A 24,892-nucleotide genomic window follows, 5' to 3' on the forward strand; every position below is an offset into this window, starting at 1 on the left:
GACGCTTCAACAGGTCCAGCAAGATAGATATGGGATAGATAGATAGATAGATAGATAGATAGATAGATAGATAGATATGGCATAGATGGATAGATAGATAGATAGATAGATATGGGATAGATAGATATGAGATAGATAGATAGATAGATAGATAGATAGATAGATAGATAGATAGATAGATAGATAGATACTGTAGAAAGATATAAGATAGATGTATAGATAGATAGATAGATAGATAGATAGATAGATAGACAGATATGGGATAGATAGATAGATAGCTATGGGATAGATAGATAGATAGATAGATAGATATGGGATAGATAGATAGATATGGGATAGATAGATATGGGATAGATAGATAGATAGATAGATAGATAGATATGGGATAGCTAGATAGCTAGATATGGGATACATAGGTAGATAAATAGATAGATAGATAATAGATACACACACACTGTAAGTACTTTAGCAATATTGTAAAACACATATGATACATGTAGGTGTCAGTGTTTATACTGTAGCTATTCTGACACTATTGCACTGCTTTAATTTAATGATGTGCAGAACACAATTTTATTTCTTACTTTACTATAAACTAGTAATATGTTTTATTACCACAGATTGTGAACTTTCTGCAGGATTGCAAAATACTTTGTATATAATATTCACTGAATGAAGAGAAAACAAGCCCTGTTAAGGTCATCCGAACAATAATTTCCACTAAAGGGGGCTGAATGCACAAACAATCCTATTCTGCCTTTTCTGATTTCACTCATCTTTTGATCTGAACAGGAACAAGCAATGTGTGCTAAGAATAATGCAAATTCAAGCTTAAAATCCAGATCTATAGCCTTTTATCCAGCAGGGTCAGCAGAATGCTAACCTCTTTGTGTCTATATGTTCTACTCAAGTAAATGGGAGAAGACACATAATCATAAGATTTAAAGTCAGAAGATCAGCTGTAACATCACATGATAAAAATGTGCTAACAAGAGCCTGTAGCTCCACTCCACTCAGTCACCCCAAACACCCTTGTCTTTCCTGGCATGATCATTGCTGATACATAGACTGCATAGCTCATTAGAAAGAAAGAAAGAAAGATGTTAGGACAATGAAGTGGCTTGCAGAAAATAAAGCAATTTATTGTCAAAGCATTCAACATACTCAGATAAACTATACAGTATAATAAATCTGTTTTCCTTGGTTGGGGTGCGGAAGGTGGGGGGGGGATGAAAAATAATTATGCACACTGGAATCCACTGGCACAAAATTACACTTTGTTTCAAAAAAGAAATACACATTTATGACAGTCTGACAGGAGTCCATACTGTTGTGATATTGCAATGGCCATGCATTTCCTGAATAACTGGTATATCCTCTGTAATATCCATAAAAGCTGGACTGATAAGAACAAGCCATCAGATAATGCACAAATTGTCAATGCCCCACCCAAGTATTGTCCATTACTCCAAAGGAAAAGGAACCCTTAAATACATTGATAATTACATTGAAATGATAAGTGCTCCATAAGTTAAAGTAGAAAGTTATGACAAATGCATCAATATGCTGCAATATATATGACATTTTAAAAAATGTACTCTTGGAAAGTGAAAATGCGTGCATTCAGAGAGATAAAGCCCACACAACTGATGCTGGAGGATCGAGCTGTCCATGGTCCTAGATATCTTGTGTGTGAGCATTTAGAAGTCCAAATACTAAAGCTGTCCATTAATCTAATTATGAGATGTCATGTGCCTGGATAGGTGGTGACGTTCCCTGAAGGATTCATTACATATGGGGCACTTTAGTTTCTCCTCTCTCCTCCTCTTCACCAATGGTTCCATGACGTACTCCTTCTTGTGGTGGGACCTCATGTGGTAGACCAAATCAGATGTCATCCTAAAGGAAGCATTGCATTTGGCACACCAGTTTTGAGCTGGCAGACACAGGGAGGTAAAGGAAGGAGGAAGTAACGTAAGGGTTGAAGGCAGCTGCAATTGGAGGGGTGCAGCTGTGCTCTTTGGCCAAAAAGTAGTTGCAAAGAGGAAAGGACTTTGCTTTGGCATGCCTCCTGGAAGCGGGCAGTTGCCATTTAATTCAGGGCTCTGAAGCTTAACTGAGAGAGCATCAGACTGAAATAACCTGGCTGGCCCAGCACTGTCCCCATGGCAATCCAAACTTACCCCGCTTTGTGCCAGTTTTTGCCCCATTACCTGCAATGGGGTTACATGGTTGAAGCTGCTTCTGGTCGGTTGTGAGAAAGCACTTTTCCTCTCCTGGTCTAGGTTTGACATCCTGGGCACGCTGGTAAAGGCACTGCCCATGGTTGTATTGTCCTCTGACTGATTTTCTGGCCTGATGTTCAACCTTTTCTCCCCACTTGGGCTGCCTGGGTGGGAGGAAGACCTGTCTTTAGCCTCAGAGCTTGGCTCGGCGTCTTCCACTCCCCTGGAAGCTTTTTTTACTTCTACAAATGCGCTTCTTTTGGCTTCTCCTGTCTCTGGACTTGGTGGAGCATACAACTGTCCTCCTTCCTCGACATTAAAATAGGAGCTGCCTCTTAGTGACTGAGGGCTGCACACCAAGTCCTCTTTAGAAGAAGGTCTTTCCGAAAACCTGCCGGAAGCTTCTATTCTCCTCGATCTGTTGTCCTCTAAGTGATCCTCATACTTTCTCTTGGCTTTATGAAGGCTTTCAGAGGAATTATCGGAGTCCTGGCGTGCCAGATGAGATTTGGCTGATGGTGAAGAATTAAAAGACGAAGAACTGGAGCCTCTAAAATTCTCTAAGTCCCTGGCCAAGTTGTGAAAGTCTGTTGTAGGCTTATGGTTCTCTTTCTGTGGCTGATAAATCGATAACTTGTTATATTTGGTTGTAGAGACCATGGCGTTTCGAGGTTCAAGTTCTCTATTGTCCTTACCAAGCTGTTCTGATTCGGAATTATGGATTCTCTTAGGGCAGCGAAACCTTACATGAGCCACATAGGGGAAATCATACTGAAATCTTTGACTACATTCCAAACATGTAGACTGTGTTGTACCTAAAACAGATGAAAAAAAATCAATGATGAGAGATGTATCTCAGTCCTGTTGTAGATGCGGCCCAAGTCCAAGAGATATTGACTAAGACAACGTAACAAACAGGATTGGGTTTAATCATTATAATCTCACATCTAGTTATTTTATTTCTGCTATTTAGAAAACTCAGAAACGATAGATAGATAGATAGATAGATAGATAGATAGATAGATAGATAGATAATAGATAGTGATAATAGATAGATAATAGATAGATAGATAGATAGGTAGATAAGGGATAGGTAGATATATAAGGGATAGATAGATAGATAGATAGATAGATAGATAGATAGATAGATAGATAGATAGATAGATATGAAACATATTCATAGATAGATAATAGATGATAAATAGATAGCAGATAGATAGATAGATAGATAGATAGATAAAGGATAGATAGATAGATAGATAGATAGATATGAAACATATTCATAGATAGATAATAGATGATAAATAGATAGCTGATAGATAGATAGATAGATAGATAGATAGATATGGGATAGATAGATAGATAGATTGATAGATTGATAGATATGAGACATATACATAGATCGAGAGATAATAGATAGATGATAGATAAATAGATGGATATAGGATAGATAGATAGATAGATAGATACATATTCATAGATAGATAATAGATGATAAATAGATAGCTGACAGAAAGATAGATAGATAGATAGATAGATAGATAGATAGATAGATATGGGATAGATAGATAGATAGATTGATAGATTGATAGATATGAGACATATACATAGATCGAGAGATAATAGATAGATGATAGATAAATAGATGGATATAGGATAGATAGATAGATAGATAGATACATATTCATAGATAGATAATAGATGATAAATAGATAGCTGACAGAAAGATAGATAGATAGATAGATAGATAAATATGGGATAGATAGAAAGATTGATAGATATGAGACAGATACATAGATCTAGAGATAATAGATGATAGATAAATAGATATATATGAGATAGATAGATAGATATGAGATAAATAGATAGATAGATAGATAGATAGATAGATAGATAGATAGATAGATAGATAGATTTGGAGTGGAGAAGTTATCAAACAACCAAAGAGCTAGCCACTTATATCTGGGGAATTCTTGAAAGTTCTGTGGTGCTAAAGGAGAACTGAGCTTTCTCCATGCAGTCTCCTGTATCTTTGGTACCTACCGGGAGTCTTTCCCTGTGCCCTGGCAGGGTGTAGGAGAAGGAGGTCTGTCAGCTCTTTTCCGTACCAGACTAATAGCTCCTCGTCTTTGGCAATCCTGCGCAGAGATCTGTAGAACAGTTGTCCGTTCTTGATGTAGGCTTCCAGATTTTGTTCCTCTTTGTTTCTGGCAGATTGAACCAGACGGAGCCACATCAGACCCTCAGAGGAGCCGTTTGCAGCTGAAGTGTCCACCTGCAGAAAAGGAAGGATAATGAGGTATAAGAGGGTTAAAAAGTCCCCCATGTGCGGAGCTCTGGTCTTAGGAGACCCCAATGCACAGCAGAGCTTTATTATGGATGGAGACCATCAGAATGAATGGAAATCGCATGTCCAAGTGAATCCCACACAGCTGACATGACAGCTCTCCATATGTTCTAGCTGAAACGCGCTTTCACATGAACCAGTTCTCCAGATTGTCCTCACAACTTATATGGAGTTGTTTATTTCTACGTCTGGAGATAAATTTGGCGAATCGGTTCTTTAAATAATTGCTCACCAGCATTTCACAAATGCTTATTTTTCTGTATTCAGGCCGTAATATAATGAGCTGACTATTCCGTACAATACAATGTCTAATGCTATAGAGAGTGGTCTCTAGTCTCTATCTAGCTAGGAAGCAAAGTGTGCTGTCTGTATAGCTAAATGAAGGAAAGAAAGAAAGAAAGAAATTAAAAAAAGAAAGAAAGAAAACTCGGCACATCAATGAAATAGTTTGAATGACATGTATATTTTTATAAAAATCAGCACAATTGATAGATTTTCCCTGATTCTACTACTCAACATGTCTGATATCAAAATGTCTAGTATTTTAATCTTTATACCCTATAACCTATCTATCTCATATCTAGCTAGCTATCTATCTGTCTAATATCTGTTTATTTATCTATCTAATCACCAATAGATTTAATCATTTCAGTAGAAGCTTTATATACAAATAATCGTGTATGTGTGACTATATATATATTCTGCATAATTACACGCACAATATAAACTATATAATTGACTGTTTCTGTCTGTAATTTATCTGTATGTATCTAATAGATCATTTAATATGATATGAGCTTCTTTTGCTCCTTTTCTGCAGGCACTGTGAGCCACTTACCCGGAATATGTAGGGCACAGTCCGCTTGTCTGTGGATTTCAGGGCAATGAAGGCTATGCTGTCATAGAGCGAAGTGTGGCTCAGGACACAGGGGCCGAAGATGGCATTCTCGGGGATATCGCAGGTGGTGTACACACTGGTGAACATGTCCGTCAGACACTGCTGCACAGCCTTGGCGTCTCCATCCCACATGCTTTTTTGAACCCCAACGTCTTCCATGATTGACATGTCCTACAAGGGGGTGAGAGATGCCAACATCAGTGCCCAATATAAGAGTCATTTGTTCTGATCATCTTTACCTCATGCCCTTTTTGGGTTAGGGGTAGCACCCAGTGGTGGGAAAATAAGAGCTTAAACACTTGAGGGAATTCCTGTAATCACTTGATGTCAATCAGATTTGTTTTGAAGAACCCTGAGTAATTCTATTTCTTCTGTGTGTTTTGTGACTGAAGTCCCCAGTGTAACACTGAGGACTTCAGTCACAAAACACACAGAAGAAATAGAATTACTGCTGTAACAGCAGCTTGGGTGCAGAGAAAGGGCTTCAAGCCTTTCTAGTCATTGGGATCCTATCAGGAACCCAGCGCAGTGTGACAGAGGAGCATGGAGAATGGATTTCAGGACGACCGTCAATGTCACTGATTCCAGGTCATGTAACCTTTAGCTCCAGTCCACAAGAGGGAACGTATGTCTGCTCATTACCATAATGCAGCCTGGTCCCTCGGAGACCTTCATTACAAGCAGGAAGAAGAGGCAATTATTATTATTATTATTTCTTCTGAATTTACTAATTTATTGCCTAGGTTTCCTTCTCACAGTCTTAGGACTTTCCAGTAGATCAATATATTAATGAGTCTTTAGAAGTACTAACTGCTCCTCATGTCACCACTTTTTCAAAGTTTTAAAACTAAATCAATTATTTTATATTCTATATACATCTATTGTCTCATTAAAGGAGTGTAACTAAATTTACAATAATTGTGATTAAACATGATTACAATGTCTGTAATAAAAGGCCTTTATTTAATAAGTGAAAAGTGAGATTTTAGGCTTCTGGTTTATACATTGCCATATACTGTAATGGCAGTAGGGGCAGAAGGTGTCGGTGCTGTGTAGTATGAGTGCCTAACCTGAGCCATGGTTCTGGTACCTTTTGTCTCTTGCGATCCAGTTCTCCAGCTAGGCTGAGCAGACCCTTACAGGCTCTGGACCAAACCATTGTCACTCCGCTCACTTCTAATACATAGTGTCAGTAATCCTTATTGTTTACCGGGGTAACAAACACTTTTTTTCCCCCCAAACGCGTTTTGGACTCCTGTCCGTGAATTCTATGTGCAGAGAGTATTTTCTTTGCTGAGAAGGGAACAGCATGCATTGCCACTTACCAGGACGATCGCGTCTTTATATTCCCAGGGAAAAGGCTGATAAATGACAAGTCCTTTTTTTCGGGTCCCAAAGAGCTATTCTGTTACTGTAGTATTTCCATGTCCAGGGAGATTTCTTGCTGCTGCTGCTTCCCTTATTCTTTGTAGACGGGTATAGATCACGGATCGGATGAATGGGAGGGGGTGGGAGAGAGTAAATACAATCAGAAAGCGAAGACCAAAATAGGGGGGAGAAAAAAAGAGGAAGACGAGGACTTGTGCAGATGGAGGCGACGCAGTGACTGACTGGCACACAGACACACACTTTTTGTTTGCTGCACATAATCTGCCCAATGACGCGTGACAGCCCACGTCCCCTCCCTTTAACTCTTCCCAGTCATGCCAGTCCTTCTTCTCCTGCTCATCTATAGCCTGCAGGGAAGCTGCCTACCTGGGATCACCGGCTGCCTGGATTTGCCTTACAAAAGTGGATTTTGCACTGACTGAAATCATAGAATATATGTATACAGAATTTGTGGAGTACTGTTTTCACTATATATATATATATATATATATATATATATATATATATTAGAATAAACATATATGAAGCTATATGTTGTATATATATAAATATAAATACCTATTAAATTATACATGTACATATTATATAATTTATAGATTCATATATTTATTTACATTATATATATATATATATGTGTGTGAAAAAAGTACTACAAAAATAATGCAAATAGTAGGACTTTTTGGCCCATTTGGCTACGTTTCGGTTCATAGTGTGAACCTCTCTCAAACTTTTCTCATTTCAATTGTGCCGGTTTGCACCCCTATCTGCCATTTTGTATATATATGTATATATATATATATATATGCTGTATATATATATATATATATATATATATATATATATATATATATAGTATACAAAATACTATACCATCTTTGGTAAAATCCAAGTTTCAGTTGGTCAGGTCTTCTAAACATATTAGATTCAATAGTGTATATTTGCCTCATCATGCAGCTTGTATGTGATAATAAAGGTCTTCTGTACACAATAACACCCATAACTATATTTCTTATGTTGCCATATATATTTCTAATAAAATATGAAGTGTTAAAATGATTGCATTTCATGCTGTCCTCTCAGTGATCTGTTCCCAAATCTCCGGCCATGTACAGTATCACTGTTTCGTGCAGTGATGTGATCCCAGTATGGTCATCTTCTTGTGCTATCTGCTATGCTTCTAATGAATGGACCCTCATCACATTAAGGGTAGCTATGACTTGGATTGCTGCTGCACATAGTCCTGAACAGTTGTTACAATGAGATTTAGGTCACAAGAAGACTTAAGTTTATGATTATTTTATAGTTTCATCTTGGCTTCAGATGAACTCACATCAAGTTTCCTCAAGTGTAATCTTATGCTAATGTCTTATCTCTTAGCCCCTCTCTTCTCTAATGGAATGATGCCATTAGATCTCCGTGTGTACTTTGGAGGCAATTAGAAGTCATCAATGGTAGCCTTTGGGGGCCAGGTTGGTATTGACCCCCAACCCTAACACATCTTCCTTATCGCCAATGTTCTCAAGCTAGACAGGGTCTCCAAAGTAGGGTCGTTAAGGAGAAATTTGTATGAATTAAGTAAGAGATGGTAATGTAAGTTGCGCATAGAGAACACTGTTGGTGCCTTCTTGTCCATGAAGTGGTCCATATTCATGGATTGCTCTTCCAGCAGATGCCATTCTTCCGCAGTGATTGTAAAGGATTCTGAAAAGACAGAATCATTAGCCTGTAATTAGCATTAGACCATTTGGCTTGGCTTTCGGTGTAGTGCCACACTTCCATCCGGCTGTAGAATTTTTAGGGAAGCCATGAGATGACTGCCCTGTCCTCTTCTCTAAGGTCTTCTCGCATTTGCAGGTCACCTGTGTAAGTAGGAACTGTAGAAATAATACAAAACTGTCAGGATTGTGTGCCGTTATCCTGAACAACATTTATCCTGGATCTCACAGCTCCAGAATATATATCAAGGCAGTCAGGGAAATTTGTGTTCTTCTTAAATGTAATTTTAAAATCAGAATTTCTCACAATATTCTCATGGATATCAGAAATGTCGCAGAGTTATAGAAGAGTTGCACGAGAACCACCGTCCACATAGAGGTGCCCCCAGGATTCTACAGAATAGGTGTGATATGAACGATGAGGCTATTGCACTTATTAACTGTGTTATTAGACAATAGATAGAGTAATGCACAATAAAGGGATATTATCCAGTAATTATAGGGGGCAATGGCTGTCACTGAGGTTCTGTATGCTGAGTCTAACCAGGGTATGAATGCAGTCCTGCGATGACTTGTGGAGGCACTGAGAAGATCCCCATTGCAGGTTTATATATAAATGTGGCAGACTTATTAGTTGCCTTTCACTAATAGTACACCTCTCAGATTTGTTTTAGTTCATGAATCCTAAAGTATGGTGATAGGAGGGAGGCTAAACAAGAAATAATATATGATTGTAAGTATCTCATTCTGTAAGAGGAAATCCATCATTCCATGTATAAATTTCGAATATGGAAAAGGGGATGTGATGCAATGTTCACTGGCTGCTGTGACTATATATGTAATCTGCATTTCCTTCTAGTAATGCAGCAGTGCTAGACTTTTCCTTTAGCTGCAGGATTAGCTCTGCTAAATAACAGGTTTAGCACTGCTACTTTTGACTTTGAGTCAGCAGACACCATTCCTACATTGTGCTACTTGTTTCCTAATTTTTTATCAACTTTACTATTAAAAATCCCACCGAAATATGGGGTAATATTCACTGTGAAACAAGCATTGAGCGATACAATGGAAGGAACATAGGAATCCATTGATGCATGGCATTTATTACAATAGCTGTCACTATATATCTGTATGGCTAGTTAGCATTTATGTGGTACTATAATTCCCAGCAAGCAGTGGAAAAGGGATGCAAGTGAGGGGGAGAGCAGCAGGCATGTTCTCTACTTTTCCAGTATGGTGTAATCATCAGAGTCTGGCTTTGTGTGCAGTTTAGAAGCTATTAGCACCAGATCCCCCCTTCCTATGGCTTGTCATGTTGCTGCATTTTTCCTGATCAGTGAGTGATAGGCATTTAATTGCCGCACTGGTGGGAATAGCGTTCATAAATGATTGCAGAGTTGGAGCTCTTCTTACAAGTGGTGGGAGATGTGATCACTTAGCATTACTATGAAGATCAAAGTTTCCCCACTGTTCAGCTGACAGATGAAACATCTAGTGAGGAACACACATAGGTTAAGCAGACTAAAAAGCCTCCCAGGCTGCAGCGACTTCGTGCATTGCAGGAACATTCTTCAGTGTGTGTCTTTCCTGGGCATCAGCACATGCAAATCTGGCTAATTGGCACACTGTGTTGGTAGAGGAGCCCATGCCATCACTGTATCCGCTGAGAAACATTCCTTGGACAAACATGACCAGCTTTCCAACCTGTGCTGGAAGACTACTCACAGAATGGAAGAATTGGGAGGGTAATGACTTGTGCCCCTTTACTGTCACAGGTAAGGCTACAGCCTGCAGCAATTGAAGGGTTAAGAAGACAAATAGTATTGGACACTGATGCAGCTTATTATTTTACTATAGTCATCGTTTAACCCCTGTGCTGCAATGATAAATGTCCCCAGGGGGGTTCAAATGTTGACATCCCCCTGATGGCACTTTCTTAAAAGACAAGTAGGAAAGGAATGGACAAATAATGACTATTGATGTAGGGATTTTTGACACAATACAAAAAAAAAAATACTTTTTTTTTAATAATAACAAATTGAGAAATGAATATATGTTTCCCACAATAAAGATGAGCTTTTCCCTTTTTAAAACAGCATCATTTTTAATATCCTTTTTTTCTTCTCAAACAATAATAGTAAATTAAATGATATATTTGCAATTTTCAACCAGCAAGTAATATTTTTGAGGGCAAATAATTGATTTTATGAGTTGAGGGTGCGTGCACATGCTGCAGTTTCTGCTGCGGTGTACAGTACCATTTAAGTCTATGGAAAATGAAATCTGCAGTGCATACATTGTGGAATTTTCTGCGCGGATTTGCTGCGGTTTCAAATCCGCAGCATGTCAATTCTTTGTGCGGATTCCGCTGTGGTTTGGCACCTGCTCCATGGCAGGTGTCAAACTGCAGGGGAAACCCGCAGGCTAAACCGCAGAAAATCTGCAGATAAACCGCAGGTCTTTTGACCTGCGGTTTTACCTGCGGATTTACACAAATCAGGGCGGAAAATTCCGCAGCACAATCCGCAGCGTGTGCACACACCCTGAAGCAGATTTTCTTTGGTCAGAACCATTTTTTGGGTAGATGGCTAATTATCATTGATGGTTGGAAAACAGGAATGATCTGTGACAATTATCACTGACAGACAGGTTATCAGTTGTGTTGGTTTTTAGAGCAAGAGAGAATAAGATTAGTACAAGAAAGAACTGCAGAATAGGGATTAAAATAAGCAAAGTGGTCGAAGGAAGGAGGAAAAATATTCTTAAATCTATTTCTAATGCTAACGCTTATTCATGTATTGCCATTAAAGGGAATTTGCCACCGGGTTTTTGCTATCCCATCTGAGAGCAGCATAATGTAGGGGCAACAACTCTGATTCCAAGGATGTATCACTTTCTGGTAGATTGTTCAATTTTTGTAAAAAAAATCCCCCCAAACATCATTGTTTTATCTTCTGTAGATCTAGCAGCCCACTGAAAGATGAGCTCTGTATAACCCCACCCACTCTGCTGATTGGCAGCTTTCTGTGTACACTGTACAAAAATCAAATCAATGGCAAGGGTCATAAAGTGCTCATGAATATGGAGGGCTACCTGGCAACAGGTTTACTAGTCCTCTAATGAGAATCTCCAGCTGAAAAACAGTGATGCTAACAAAACTACAGCAAGCAGCCCAGTAAGTATCACATCACTTGAATCAGGATCTCCGTCTCTACATTATACTGTTCTAAGATTAGGTTGCAAAAACCTGCTGATAGATTCCCTTTAAATTTTCTGTGTATTTCCACAACAGAAATATTTGGTTGACCCTTGGATTCCTGTCACGGATTTGTCACCCATGTGCTGTTGGTGTGCAGCATTTGCTTTATTGTCATTCAATGAGCTAATTTTTAGCCATTCATTGTGAAAATAGAAGAAATTAATAGCATGAAATGTATTCCCCAATTACTTGCAGATTGTCTTAGGATTTGATGCACATTTTGGCACAGATTCCAATCACATCGCCTCCCTTTCTCCATGTGAACACATAGAGCCAGTCACAGGACTCGATATCAGTCGGTCAAGTGAGGGGGTGACTCATGTGACATAGCCCCCCTCACCTGAATGCATGAGGCCAACCATTAGATTGACCTCAGAGGCAGAGAGCTGAATCATCGGTGGAGGTGGTATAAAAACAGTTAAGGAAAGGTAGAAGGGTTTTTCAGGGTTTTTCCTTTTTTTTGACCCCTTCCCACCCCTTAAGATCATACAGTAAAATGGCGGACAGCTTTCCTCCACTTTAGAAAGGACCCCAAAAGAACACTAATCTTGTAATATACCTTGGCAGCTGAACTCAATGTAAAGAATTAATTTTTATAGACAATTTGTGTCCAGCGAGTTTCTTTTGCCAGAGCCAAACACAACCAATGACAAGTTTTATGCAACGCTTTTCTATCCCATTCAGAGATGTCCAGCATCACGCCCTGTTCCAATGGACCCAAAACTGACCACATTGAAAATTAAGGGCCCAATTCATCTAAGATTTCACATCAGAATTCTGTCATAAAAGCTTTGAAAAGTTACAAAATTTGGGCCCAAACTGGAGTTACACCAAAACTTTGAAACTTTTATCATTTTCACGCCAATTTCTCCCACCTCCGACAAAATGGGCAGAACTGGGGCAGGAAGGGGAAGCCAAAGCTCCTCTAATTCATGACAAGTTGTGGCATTCCCTATGTCAGAAATCTCACTGACTGGAGTAAAATTTCTGGCGTATTGCACTGAGGTGCCCAACACTCATTAGGCACTCCAGATTCATGAAGAGTGAATGGGCCCTGAGATTTTGTATTATGCTGTAGACAGTACAGACAAGAGGGCAAAGTATATGTGAATCAGCTCTAAGTAACCTGAAGAAAGGGCTATAGTATTCTGAATAGAGCTTCTCACTGTAAATCTATGAGGCAGCCTGCTCACCTGTTTCTTCATAGAAAATTAACTATAATGGCTCATACAGGTGAGCGCAATCCATGGTTTTGATGGCTGACACTCTTACCCATGTTATTCTATGGGGTTGTACACATGTCTGATTTTTTCCTCAGACTTGGTGGTCCAAGGAGAAAAAATGCAGCATGCACGATTTACCTCCAAGAGTCAAATTGCACTCCTCCATTCATTTCTATGGGTTTGTGAAAAAATCCAAGCGCGACCCAAATTTCACTGGCTGATATAATGGAGAAGGTGGAAATTTTTTTTTTTCTCTACCTCCGAGAAAATGGGATTCCACTATAAGAGTGTGATTAACATAATCGGACCAATTTTCTTAGGTGGAGAGAAAACGGTCATCTGCACCTGCCTTAATAGAGTGACCACAGATGTACAATCATCTTTTTGCTTGGATTTGGGGATCATGGACACCACATTCACCTACCATGTGTTCTTGTATCCTTAGTATATTAGTGTCTAATTCTATGGCAGAGGAACCTTTGAGCCACCTAAGTCACCAGTGCTTAGGAGCTACGGCTATCTGTACAAGACCCTATTTCCATATTCTTGCATTTTGTTGATGTTCCAACAGTTGGACCTATCAAATATCTGTGACGAACTGTATTCTATCAAGATGCCATTAAAGGTTATAATTGCAAAAATCGTTTGGGACAAGTGTGATATTTGTGCCCTCCTGAGTACTAGGATTAGCTTTTTATGTCGTGGGACAAGTTGAAGTTTTGAATGACACTGTACAATGTAGTGGAAATCAGGAAAATAATTCCGCAAAGAATGAAATGTTTAACAAAATGTGATTCATTCAATGTTTTTGGACTTTGCTCTTATGGCATTTACAGTAAAAAATGACCTGGCAACATGAATCTCCAGGTCAGTTTGATTACAATGATACTAAACTTGTAAATTTTTCTTTTTAATTATTACTATTTAAAGGGAATTTTCATCAGAAAATGACTCTTTGATTAAATCAGGTTTTTGTATTTTTTTTTTTCATTTTGGCAATGTTTGCTTTTTATATAACACAATCTATATTAAATATAAAAAACAATAAGCTTGCAATATTCACACTGGCCATAGGTTTTTTTTGGACTCTTACATACTATTGTTGTAGGAAATAAAACATGTACATAGTCACAATGGTCAAATCCAGACATATTTTTGTATTAAAGTGTCTAATGAACCTATGAAAAAGTTGTTGTTGAAGGGGTATTCTCAAGTTATCTCTTGAGCAGCTTAGAGAAATGCAATCTCCTTACAGTTTCCTTACTTTCTAGGTTCTAGCAGGGCAGGCTCCTCCTTAAATTACAGATCTGGTGAATAGAAGATCACATCTCACCACCTGTGCACTTGACCCGATCCCATCCCACTTCATCCCAAAACTCACCACAGTCTTTATCCCAACACTAACCCATCTCTTTAACTTATCACTAACAACTGGTGTTTTCCCCTCAAGGTTTAAGCGTGCTTCAGTCACACCTATCCTCAAAAAGCCCTCTCTTGACCCATCCTCTGTATCTAGCTATCGCTCTATATCACTTCTCCCCTATGCCTCAAAACTACTGGAGCAACATGTCCATCTTGAACTGTCCTCCCACCTCTCTTCTTGCTCACTCTTTGACCGCTTACAATCTGGCTTCTGGCCACACCACTCCACTGAAACTGCCCTAATTAAGGTCACCAATAACCTATTAACCCCCGAGGCCAAGCGACACTACTCTGTCCTCCTCCTCCTAGACCTGTCCTCTGCCTTTGACACAGTGGACCATTCCTTATTACCACAGACCCTCTCATCTCTTGGTAGCACAGACTTGGCCCTATCTTGGATCGCATCATATCTAACAGACCGGATATTTAGGGTCTCCCACTCACACACCACCTTCTCACAGCGCCCCCTATCTGTCGGAGTCCCGCAAGGTTCAGTCCTAGGGCCCCTGCTCTTCTCCATTTACACCTTTGGCATCGGACAGCTCATAGAATCTCTTGGCTTTCACCTCTACGCTGATGACACACAGATCTACATCTCTGGACCAGATATCACCTCCCTACTAACCAGAATCCCTCAATGTCTGTCTGCTATTTCATCCTTCTTCTCCGCTAGATTACTAAAACTTAATATGGACAAAACAGAATTCATCATCTTTCCCCATCTCACGCGACCCCTCCAATGGACCTATCCATTAAAGTAAACAGCTGCCCACTCTCCTCAGTCCCACAAGCTCGCTGCCTCGGGGTTATCCTTGACACTGATCTCTCTTTCAAGCCACATATACAAGCCCTTTCCATTTCATGCTGACTTCAACTCAAAAATATTTCACAGATCCGTACATTCCTCAACCAAGAAGCTGCAAAAACCCTAGTCCATGCCCTCATCATCTCCCGCCATGACTACTGCAACCTTCTGCTCTGTAGTCTCCCTTCTAACACTCTATTCTAATCTCTGCTGCCTGACAAATCCACCTGTCCCCCCGCTATTCCCCGGCCTCTCTCCTCTGTCAATCCCTGCACAGGCTCCCCATTACCCAAAGACTTCAGTTCAAAACCTTAACCATGACATACAAAGCCATCCACAACCTGTGTCCTCCATACATCTGAGACCTCGTCTCCCGGTACTTACCTGCACGCATCCTTTGATCCTCACAAGATCTCCTTCTCTACTCCCCTCTTATCTCCTTTTCCCACAATCGCATACAAGACTTCTCCCGCGCATCCCTATACTCTGGAACTCTCTACCACAGCATATAGTAGTAGACAACAAGGCACTCAAAAATTCAGAATATCCATTGGACGTGCACAAGTAGGGTATCCAGCCCGTAATATAATAATGATGAACTTGGCACTCAAATGCATGAAAAATTAAATTCCATTTTATTGGCATCCAGATAACACATATTCTAAACGTTTTCGGTCCAACATAGGACCTTCATCAGAGAATTGACAGAAGATTTACTGTTTAAAGACAAACATGAGAAAAACAGAAAACAAATTAAGTATCACATAATGCACATAAAAAAGTAGGCAAAAAGGAAGAAATAGATTACATCAAATAAGCATATATAATATATAAAGCTCAATGTGTGTATGTATGTATGTATGTATGTATGTATGTGTGTGTGTGTCCGGGATTGGCATCCGCACCGTCGCAGCTACAGCCATAAAATTTGGCACAGTCACACGTCTGGACCCTGTGAGCGTCATAGGCTATGTTGTGAGGTGAAATTTTAACCCCGCGCGGTCCAATTCACCAAACAATTTTGCCCCTATCTACATAATGGGGAAAAAGTGTGTGCGTATCAAGCCCCGCTCCTCATTATGATGTCATTATGGTTGCCATTTCGACGCTGATTCATCATAGGTTGCAAGCCTTGCTGCTCATTATGATGTCATAATAGTTGACTATTGGATGGAGAATGTGTGATGGGTATATGGGCACTGGACTATGGGATGGAGGATATGTATGATGGGTATATGGGCACAGGACTATGGGATGGTGGATATGTATGATGGGTATATGGACACGGGACTATGGGATGGAGGATATGTATGACGGGTATATGGGCACGGGACTATGGGATGGCGGATATGTATGATGGGTATATGGGCACGGGACTATGGGATGGAGGATATGTATGATGGGTATATGGGCATAGGACTATGGGATGGTGGATATGTATGATGGGTATATGGGCACGTGACTATGGGATGGAGGATATGTATGATGGGTATATGGGCATGGGACTATGAGATAAAGGATGTGTGATGAGTATATGGGCACTCGACTATGGGATGGAGGATATGTATGATGGGTATATGGGCATAGGACTATGGGATGGAGGATATGTATGATGGGTATATGGGCACGGGACTATGGGATGGAGGATATGTATGATGGGTATATGGGCATGGGACTATGAGATAAAGGATGTGTGATGAGTATATGGGCATTCGACTATGGGATGGAGGATATGTATGATGGGTATATGGGCACGGGACTAAGGGATTGGAGGATATGTATTATGGGTATATAGGCACGGGTCTATGGGATGGAGGATAATAATAATTTGCTATAACTAACCACAGTTAGTTACTATGCCCGGGCAGTGCCGGGCTCTTCAGCTAGTAAGCAATAAAGCCGGAATTCAGAGGCTGTTTCACAAAGGCACATAATGCACAGCCCGTCCATGAACACATATATGTGGAATTCGGTATTAAGGAAAAAAACAACCGTACTTATATTTGTATGTATAGTGAAATTAAGGTGAAGCTCCTCTGGAGTAGAAAAAAGGATATAAGCGCTCCAAAGAATTGGGTGCAGTTTGTGACTGAGTCAAAGGATTGAGTATCTTGGTCCTCCTAGGAGGAAAAAGGAGAGTAAGGTTAGGCCATATCATATACAGTGCATTATATATCACATGAAGTGCATAATCCATTGTTATAGCAAGGAAGGTGAAGAGTGGTTCTAGCAGTTCTATTCAGAAAAAGAAGAAACATAATTAACCCCTTAACCCCCAAGGGTGGTTTGCACGTTCATGACCAGGCCAATTTTTACAATTCTGACCACTGTCCCTTTATGAGGTAATAACTCTGAAACGCTTCCATGGATCCTGGTGATTCTGACCTTGTTTTCTCGTGACATATTGTACTTCATGTTAGTGGTAAAATTTCATTCAAATAACTTGCATTATTTGTGAAAAAAATGGAAATTTGGAGAAAATTTTTAAAATTTCGCAATTTTACAAATTTGAATTTTTATGCCCTTAAATCACAGAGATACGGCACACAAAAAACTTAATAAGTAATATTCCCCACATGTTTACTTTACATCAGCACAATTTTGGAACCAACATTTTTTTTTGTTAGGAAGTTATAAGGGTTAAAAGTTGACCAGCAATTTCTCATTTTTGCAACACCATTTTATTTTTACGGACCACATCACATTTGAAGCCACTTTGAGGGGTCTATATGATAGAAAATACCAAAAAGTGACACCATTCTAAAAACTGCACCCCTTAAGGTGCTCAAAACCACATTCAAGAAGCTTATTAACCCTTCAGGTGCGTCACAGGAATTTTTTGAATATTTAAAAAAAATACTTCAGATTCAATTTTTTTTATTTTACCAAGGGTAACAGGAGAAATTGGAATGCAAAAGTTATTGTGCAGTTTGTCCTGAGTACGCTGATACCTGATATGTGGGGGGGAACCACTGTTTCTGCGCATGGCAGAGCTCAGAAGGGAAGGAGTGCCGTTTGACTTTTCCAATGCAAAATTGGCTGGAATTCAGATCGGACGCCATGTCACGTTTGGAGAGCCCCTGATGTACCTAAACAGTGGAAACCCCCCATAAGTGACCCCATTTTGGAAACTAGACCCCCCCCAAGGAACTTGTCTAGATATGTGGTGAGATCTTTGAACCCACAAGGGCTTCACAGAAGTTTATAACCTACAGCGGTACAATTAAAAAATCATATTTTTTCCACTAAAATGATCTTTTCACCCCCAATTTTTATTTTTCCAAGGGTAACAGGACCCTAAAAGTTATTGTGCAATTTGACCTGAGTACGCTGATACCCCATATGTGGGTGTAAATGACTATTTGGGCGCTTGGCAGAGCTCAGAAGGGAAGCAGCGCCATTTGACTCTTTTGGCTGGAATTGAGATCGGACACAATGTCGCGTTTGGAAAGCCCCTGATGTACCAAAACAGTGAAAAACCCGAACAAGTGACACCATTTTGGAAACTAGACCCCCCAAGGAACTTATCTAGATGTGTGGTGAGCACTTTGAACCCCCCCCCCGTGCTTCACAGAAGTTTATAACGGCCGGGCGTGAAAATAAAAAAATTGTATTTTTTCCACAAATATGATCTTTTAGTCAACAATTTTTTTATTTTCCCAAGGGTACCAGGAGAAATTGGACCCCAAAAGTTGTTGTCCAATTTGTCCTGAGTATTCTGATACCCCATATGTGGGAGAAAACTACTGTATGGGCACACGTCGGGCTCGAAAGGGAAGTAGTGACGTTTTGGAATGCAGACTTTGATGGAATGCTCTGCGGGTGTCATGTTGCATTTGGAGAGCCCCTAATGTACCTAAACAGTGGAAACCCCCCACAAATGACACCATTTTGGAAACTAGACCCTCTAACGAACTTATCTAGATGTGTGGTGAGCACTTTGATCCCCCAAGGGCTTCACAGAAGTTTATAACGCTCGGGCGTGAAAATAAAAAAATCGTATTTTTTCCACAAACATGATCATTTAGTCCCCAATTTTTTTATTTTCCCAAGGGTAACAGGAGAAATTGGACCCCAAAAGAGGTTGTCCAATTTGTTCTGAGTACGCTGATACCTCATATGTGGGGGTAGAACACTGTTTGGGTGCATGGCAGAGCTTGGAAGGGAAGGAACGCCGTTTGACTTTTTCAACGCAGAATTAGCTGGAATAGAGATCAGATGCCATGTTGTGTTTGGAGAGCACCTGATGTGCCCAAACAGTGGAAATCCCCCAATTATAACTCCAACCCTAACCCCAACACACCCCTAACCTTAATCTCAGCCCTAACTCTAGCCCTAACCCTAGCCCTAACCCTAATGGGAAAATGGAAATAAATACATTTTCTTTTAATTTTATTATTTTTCCCTAACTAAGGCTGGTTTCACATTTGCGTTTTTTTTCGCGGTAATTTAGAGCTAAATAGCGCATGCGTTTTTTTTTCCTATACTTTGCATGGGATGCGCTTATGTGCGCATACACATGCGTTTGTACGCGTTTTACCGCGCATGCGTTTTTTTGCGGTATGCGCTCGGGCGCACAAATGCAACTTGTTGCATTTTTTGTGCGTCCGATTTGCCTCAAAAAAACACATGCGCGCGCAATGCATTTTTTTACAGCAAGACACCCATTATAAGTCTATGGTGAGCATATGTGCGCATTGGCATGCTTATGTATGCGTTTTTTTGCACATGCGTTTTTTTTTTACCATTAGTTTAGACAATGGAATTTAGGGGTTTGGGTAAAGTTAGGGTTAGTTAAGGGGGTTTAGGGTTAGGGTTAGGGTTAGGGTCAGGGTTAGGGTCAGGGTTAGGGTTAAGTATGGTTTGGTTAAGGGTTAGGGTCAGGGTTAGGGTTAGGGTTAGGGTTAGGGTCAGGGTTAGGGTTAGGGTTAGGGTCAGGGTTAGGGTCAGGGTTAGGGTCAGGGTTAGGGTTAAGTATGGTTTGGTTAAGGGTTAGGGTCAGGGTTAGGGTTAGGGTTAGGGTTAGGGTCAGGGTTAGGGTTAGGGTTAAGGTTAAGTATGGTTTGGTTAAGGGTTAGGGTCAGGGTTAGGGTTAAGTATGGTTTGGTTAAGGGTTAGGGTTAGGGTTAGGGTTAGGGTCAGGGTTAGGGTTAGGGTTAGGGTTAGGGTCAGGGTTAGGGTTAGTAAAGTCATGGTTTGGGTTAGTGTGAGGGGCCACCTAATGTTGGAAAAAACGCAAACGCGGTAAAAACGCACTAAAAACGCATACAAACGCATAAAAACGCTGCGTTTTTTTCATGCATGCTCATAAAAATGCTTGAAAAAAACGCAGCAGTTGTATGCTTTTGTATGCGTTTTTCAATGCGTTTTTTTGCGGGAAAAACGCGCTGCAAAAAAAAGCAAGTGTGAAACAGGCCTTAGGGGGTGATAATGGGGGGTTTGATTTACTATTTATAGCAGGTTTTTATTTTTGGCAGCTGTCACACGCTAAAAGACGCTTTTTATTGTAAAAATAGTTTTTGCATCACCACATATTGAGAACTATAATTTTTCCATATTTTGACCCACCGAGTCATGTGAGGTCTTATTTTTTGCGGGACGAGTAGACGTTTTTATTGGTGTCATTTTCGGGCATGTGACATCTTTTGATCACTTTTTATTCCGATTTTTAGGACGCAGAATGAACAAAAAATAATAAATAATAAAATAAAATTGATAAAGCCCTTTTATTCTTCGGGTCAGTACGGTTACAGTGATACCTCATTTAGGTCTTTTTTTATGTTTTGGCGCTTTTGTGCAATGAAAACAGTTTTATATAAAAAAATAATTATTTTTGCATCGCTTTATTCTGCGTGCTATAACTTTTTTTGCTGATGATGCTGTATGGCAGCTCGTTTTTTGCGGGACAAGATGACATTTTCAGCGGTACCATGGATATTTATATGCGCCTTTTTGATCGCACGTTATTACACTTTTTGTTTGGCGGTATGATAATAAATCATTATTTTTTGCTTAGTTTTTTATTTTTATTTTTTAAGGGGTTTGCTAAAGGGGTTAACTAGTGGGACAGTTTTATAGGGCGGATCGTTACGGACGCGGCGATACCAAATATGTGTACTTTTTTTTTTTTTTATTTCCAAAAAATGAATTTATTAGGGAATATATATATTTTTTTAATTTATTTAGCGATTTTTTAAAATTATTTTTTTTTTAACTTCATTACATTGTCCCAGGGGGGCCATACCTCTCATGTGACAGATCGCTGATCTGTCACATCATAGATCACTGTGACAGATCAGCGATCTGTCACAGGCAGTGCAGAAGGCTTCCTCGTGTCTGCGCTTTGCAGGCACTCAGGAAGCCAGCTCCCTGCAGGCCCCCAAAGGTCCCCGTCGCCATCTTGGATTCGGGGAACTGCAGGGATGGAGCCCCCCGCAGCAGCACTGCACATTGCCCCCTCCCTGTCGATGCTTCCCTTTAACCCCCGGTACACCGCGATCGTGTTTGATCGCGGTGTGCAAGGGGTTAACGTGTCGGGGGCGGTCCGTGACGGCCCCTGACACATTGTGCCGGGTGTCAGCTGTGATAATCAATTGACACCCGGCCACGATCAGCGGCGCTCACCACGTGGGCGCCGCTGATCGCTGTGACGTACTATCCCGTCCCTGGGAATTAAGTCCCAGGGCACATGGACGGGATAGTACGTCACATGACAGAAAGGGGTTAGTACATAAATATGTACACATAAAAAAAAACATTCAATGAACATTACACCTAAAATTGATGGTTTTTAGCTTCACTAGGTATTTCACAGGAAACTCTGTATATCATAATCTCTGTTCAGTCCCTTTGGCTCCAAAGTTTGAAGAGTAAAAATCCAATAGGCCTCCTTCTCTTAATGTTTTTTTATGTGCACATATTTATGTATTAATTATGTTTCTTCTTTTTCTGAATAGAACCGCTAGAACCACTCTTCACCTTCCCACTGGGCACCTCTGTATATTCGGTATGATATACACCTCACCTATCTCAATATATATGCTATTTATCAGTGTTTTTTTGAGCCTCTAATCTTTTACTGCCTATGAATATTGAATAGGTATTGGCCCATACATAATGCTAATTTAATCAAGTCTTAGTGCCCAAATCCCCTTAACAATACCCCCACACACCATCTCTAGCGCCCTTTTCTATAATCAGGATGTGCACACATCCTGACCATGCGACCGCTATGATGTGGTCTAACTATAATGTTAAATTCCCCTCTGACATGCGCACTGAGGGTGCTCCATCCTCCACACACAGCGCAGGCGCACACAGCGGTATGAGGTGACCGCTATGACGCGATCTGACATGCGCACTAATAGTGCTCTGTCACCCACACACATTGCAGGCGCGGACGGCGGTATCATGTGACGTGATCCAACAAGTACCTTGGCACACAACGCAGGCGCGAACAGCAGCATCAGGTGACCGCGGTGACGCGGTTCAGTGGGCATTCCCACCGGGTTAAATACCCGGAGGCAGACGCCGGTGTATGGCATCCTCTGCTCACAGCGGTACATACCACATGCCTGAAGGGGCCACCATCGCAGGTACAGTAAGAGGCTGACTCCACACACCACATTTTAACATTTTAACTTTATAACTGTGGTACGCTCGATATAAGTTTTTTCTGTTTTCCAGCGCCATCCAATAGCGACGTAGGTCGCAATACACTATCGCTATAACAAAGAATAGCTTATAAAGCAGCATCCAGGTAAAACTAGGGAGTCTAATGCCTTACTACCTTTTCTCTAATCCTTGCTATAACAATGGATTATGCACTTCATGTGATATATAATGCACTGTATATGATATGGCCTAACCTTACACTCCTTTTTCCTTCTAGGAGGACCAAGATACTCAATCCACAAATATTATAGGCACTTCCATATTTTCCTTTGACTCAGTCACAAACTGCACCCAATTCTTTGGAGCACTTATGTCCTTTTTTCTACTCCAGAGGAGCTTCACCTTAATTTCACTATACATACAAATATAAGTACGGTTGATTGTTTCCTTAATACCGAATTCCACATATATGTGTTCATGGACGGGCTGTGCATTATGTGCCTTTGTGAAACAGCCTCTGAATTCCGGCTTTATTGCTTATATGCTTATTTGATGTAATCTATTTCTTCCTTTTTGCCTACTTTTTCTATGTGCATTATGTGATACTTAATTTGTTTTCTGTTTTTCTCATATTTGTCTTTAAACAGTAAATCTTATGTCAATTCTCTGATGAAGGTCCTATGTTGGATCAAAAACGTTTAGAATACGTGTTATCTGGATGCCAATAAAATGTAATTTAATTTCTCTACCACAGCATATCAGACTCTCGCCTACCATGGAAACCTTCAAAAAGAACCTGAAGACCTACCTCTTCCGACAAGCCTACCACCTGCAGTAACCACTGATCCACCAAACCACTGCACGACCAGCTCTACCCTCACCTACTGTATCCTTACCCATCCCTTGTAGATTGTGAGCCTTCGTGGGCAGGGTCCTCTCTCCTCCTGTACCATTTGTGACTTGTATTGTTTAAGATTACTGTATTTGTATTTATTATGTATACCCCTCCTCACATGTAAAGCACCATGGAATAAATGGCACTATAATAATAAATAATAATAATAATAATAGAACTGTAGTATTAGTATAACTATAAAGCCCAGCACAACTTCTGCTATAACACTTTCAGCAATCAGTGGTTTGCTCTGAGTTAACACTGTTATCCCTGTAATTACACATAAAGATACAGTGGGGAAAATAAGTATTTCATACTCTGCTGATTTTTGCAAGTTTTCCCACCTACAAAAAAAGGAGTGGTCTGTAATTTTTATTGTAGCTACACTTCACCTGTGAGAGACAGAATCTAAAAATAAAAAACAGAAAATCACATTGTACAATTTTTAAATAATTAAAGTGCATTGTATTGCATGAAATTAGCATTTGATCACCTACCAGCAAGAATTCGGGCTCTTAAAGGGAATCTGTCACCTCATTTTGCCGATGTGATATGCGGCCACCGCCATCAGGGGCTTATCTACAGCATCCTGTAATGCTGTAGATAAACCCCCGATGTAACCTGAAAGATAAGAAAATCGAGTTAGATTATACTCACTAGGGGGTCCGGTCTGGTCTGATGGGTGTCGCGGTCCGGTCTGGCGCCTCCCATCTTCTAGCGATGACATCCTCCTCCTTACTTCTACCGCAGCTCCGTCGCAGGCGTACTATATCTGCCCTATTGAGGGCAGAGCAGAGTACTGCAGTGCGCAGGCATGGGGAAAGGTCTGGCACATGCGCACTGCAGTACTTTACTCTCTCCTCTTAATTTCTCTCTCCTCTGATATGATCTAACACATCAGAGGAGAGAGTAATGGGGTCCTCCAAGCCCCTCGGTGCCTCTGGTGTCCCTGGACCCTCCTACATCCCTGATCCTGTCCCCTGGCCATCGACATCCTCTTCTGGTAAGAAAATGGCGGGTGTATGCGCAGTGTGACTGTCGAGATCTGCCGGCTGTCACCCGGCAACAACAGGAAATTGGATTAGGGTTGGGTCTAAGGT

General features: G+C 40.4%; 1 protein-coding gene and 1 long non-coding RNA gene across 2 annotated transcripts; one reads left to right on the forward strand and one right to left on the reverse strand.

The window, feature by feature from the left end:
- Positions 1 to 1,117: 1,117 nt before the first annotated feature.
- Positions 1,118 to 7,101, reverse strand: PRDM8 (PR/SET domain 8). Its single transcript, XM_073543016.1, has 4 exons — positions 6,796 to 7,101; positions 5,411 to 5,641; positions 4,269 to 4,500; positions 1,118 to 3,040 (listed from the first exon to the last, which is right to left on the reverse strand). Exons 2-4 carry the CDS (start codon positions 5,636 to 5,638, stop codon positions 1,734 to 1,736), a joined length of 1,767 nt encoding a protein of 588 aa, XP_073399117.1. The 5' UTR covers positions 5,639 to 5,641; positions 6,796 to 7,101; the 3' UTR covers positions 1,118 to 1,733.
- A 2,919-nt stretch (positions 7,102 to 10,020) lies between these two features.
- On the forward strand, positions 10,021 to 23,955 carry LOC141100061 (uncharacterized). The gene is made up of 3 exons (XR_012234585.1): positions 10,021 to 10,349; positions 22,240 to 22,289; positions 23,652 to 23,955. It is a non-coding gene; the product is annotated as an uncharacterized lncRNA (long non-coding RNA).
- Positions 23,956 to 24,892: the final 937 nt, after the last annotated feature.

The sequence above is a fragment of the Dendrobates tinctorius genome, unplaced genomic scaffold, assembly GCF_039654945.1.
Source record: "Dendrobates tinctorius isolate UK_male_01 unplaced genomic scaffold, ASM3965494v1 ptg000011l, whole genome shotgun sequence".
Classification (NCBI taxonomy): Eukaryota; Metazoa; Chordata; class Amphibia; order Anura; family Dendrobatidae; genus Dendrobates; species Dendrobates tinctorius.

Coding starts and splice junctions, on each gene's coding strand:
- PRDM8 (XM_073543016.1), bottom strand. CDS start 5,638: ATGTCAATCATGGAAGACGTTGGGGTTCAAAAAAGCATGTGGGATGGA. Junction 4,501..5,410: donor CTGTGCCCTACATATTCCGG/GTAAGTGGCTCA, acceptor CCTTTTCTGCAG/GTGGACACTTCAGCTGCAAA. Junction 3,041..4,268: donor GGCACAGGGAAAGACTCCCG/GTAGGTACCAAA, acceptor CATCTGTTTTAG/GTACAACACAGTCTACATGT.